Below are 1,528 nucleotides of genomic sequence, written 5' to 3'. Positions count from 1 at the left end.
AGACTGAATCTATACATTTTTTTTTAAGAATAAATCTATAAATTAAAAAAAATTAAATATATATCTGATAACAACGAGGTTCTTCTCTTTCCCTCTCTTCTCCACTGCAGTGTGTGGAATGTATGCCCTCAAAACCATTGCTAAATGAAACCGAATTAGCAACTACAGGCTGAATTTTTATCCAGATATCTCCAATATCCTCTCTCATAGGACTCTAAAAAGAGCCACGACATCCCACTTAAAGTAGGGCATTCCCTCATACTACATCATGTATAGAACTGAGACATCACTTAACTTGGTGCTCTAAAAAAAGTTGGCTTCTCGAGTAAGATGGAAGATGAGGAGGTCGCTGAGAGCTGGGAGGAGGCGGCAGACAGAGGGGTTGGAGCAAAGTGATCCAGTGTGGAACTTTAAAACAAGAAGTCATTCGAGAAAAGCCTTGAAAAGCTCTTAAAAGGAAATAGACGGTTGGAAAAAAAAACTGAAGATCACACAAAAGGAGAGGAAATCCAAATCTCCTCCCAAAGTGCCCATTGTGATTCAGGACGATAGCCTTCCCATGGGGCCCCCTCCACAGATCCGCATCCTCAAGAAGCCCACCAGCAACGGTGTGGTCAGCAGCCCCAACTCCACCAGCAGGCCAGCCCTTCCAGTCAAGTCTCTAGCGCAGCGGGAGGCTGAGTACACCAAGGCCCGGAAGCAGATCCTGGGCAGTGCCAGCCCCGGAGAGGAGCAGGAGAAACCCATCCTTGACAGGCCAACCAGGATCTCCCAACCTGAAGACAGCAGGCAGCCCAATAATGTGGTCAGACAGCCTTTGGGTCCTGATGGGTCACAAGGCTTCAAACAGCACAGATTAATGCAGGCAAGAAAGGATGCTGCCGCTGCCACCATCACCGCCTCCTGGGTCCTCCGCCACGGGTTGCACTGCCGTGGCAGACAGCTGGACTTGAGCAGAGGGAACGACCTGACTTACTTGCACTGTGCTCCCCCTTGCTCCGCCCACTGTGACCTTGAACCCCATGCACTGTGACCTCCCTCCTTCCCCTGCTTCCCACGGTGATTGGCATGTCGACAAGGGCTGTCCCAAGTCAATGGAAAGGGAAAGGGTGGGGGTTAGGGGATGGTTGGGGGGACCCACCAAGGACTCAGAGTAGAGAGTCAGGCAGTGCCACTTGGCCACTTGGGGGTAAAGCTAGTGCCAACAATAACAGTTTATCATGCTCCTTAATTTGGGATTTCAAAACCCAAATGAGAACTCCTGCCTACCCACCCCCAGGTGCATGTCTTCATCACTTAAAAAGTAAGTTCCATTTGAAAAAAAAAAAAGAAAGAAAGTTGGCTTCTATTACCATATGAGGTAGATATAATCTCAGAATGTTGTACATATCCTAAGATATATTTATTGATCTAATCCATACATTATAAATAGGTGATCAGGAAGGATGATTTTAATGATGACTTCTTAACAGGACTTACTAGGCCATATAAGATCTGATCCTGGCTCGGCGCCTATAGCTCAACCGGC

At 47.4% G+C, this 1,528-nt stretch overlaps 1 protein-coding gene across 1 annotated transcript; it reads left to right on the top strand.

Annotated features, from left to right (window-relative positions):
• The first annotated feature begins 318 nt into the window (after positions 1–318).
• LOC100960564 (SUZ domain-containing protein 1-like) lies at positions 319–1,033 on the top strand. Its single transcript, XM_012813704.2, has 2 exons — positions 319–381; positions 458–1,033. The coding sequence occupies exons 1-2, from the start codon at positions 331–333 to the stop codon at positions 1,031–1,033; spliced, it is 627 nt and encodes a 208-aa protein (XP_012669158.1). The 5' UTR covers positions 319–330.
• The last annotated feature ends 495 nt before the right edge of the window (positions 1,034–1,528 follow it).

This window comes from Otolemur garnettii, unplaced genomic scaffold (genome assembly GCF_000181295.1).
Source record: "Otolemur garnettii isolate 467f Iridium unplaced genomic scaffold, OtoGar3 scaffold00292, whole genome shotgun sequence".
Taxonomy (NCBI): Eukaryota; Metazoa; Chordata; class Mammalia; order Primates; family Galagidae; genus Otolemur; species Otolemur garnettii.
This window is presented reverse-complemented; position numbering and strand designations above follow the sequence as displayed.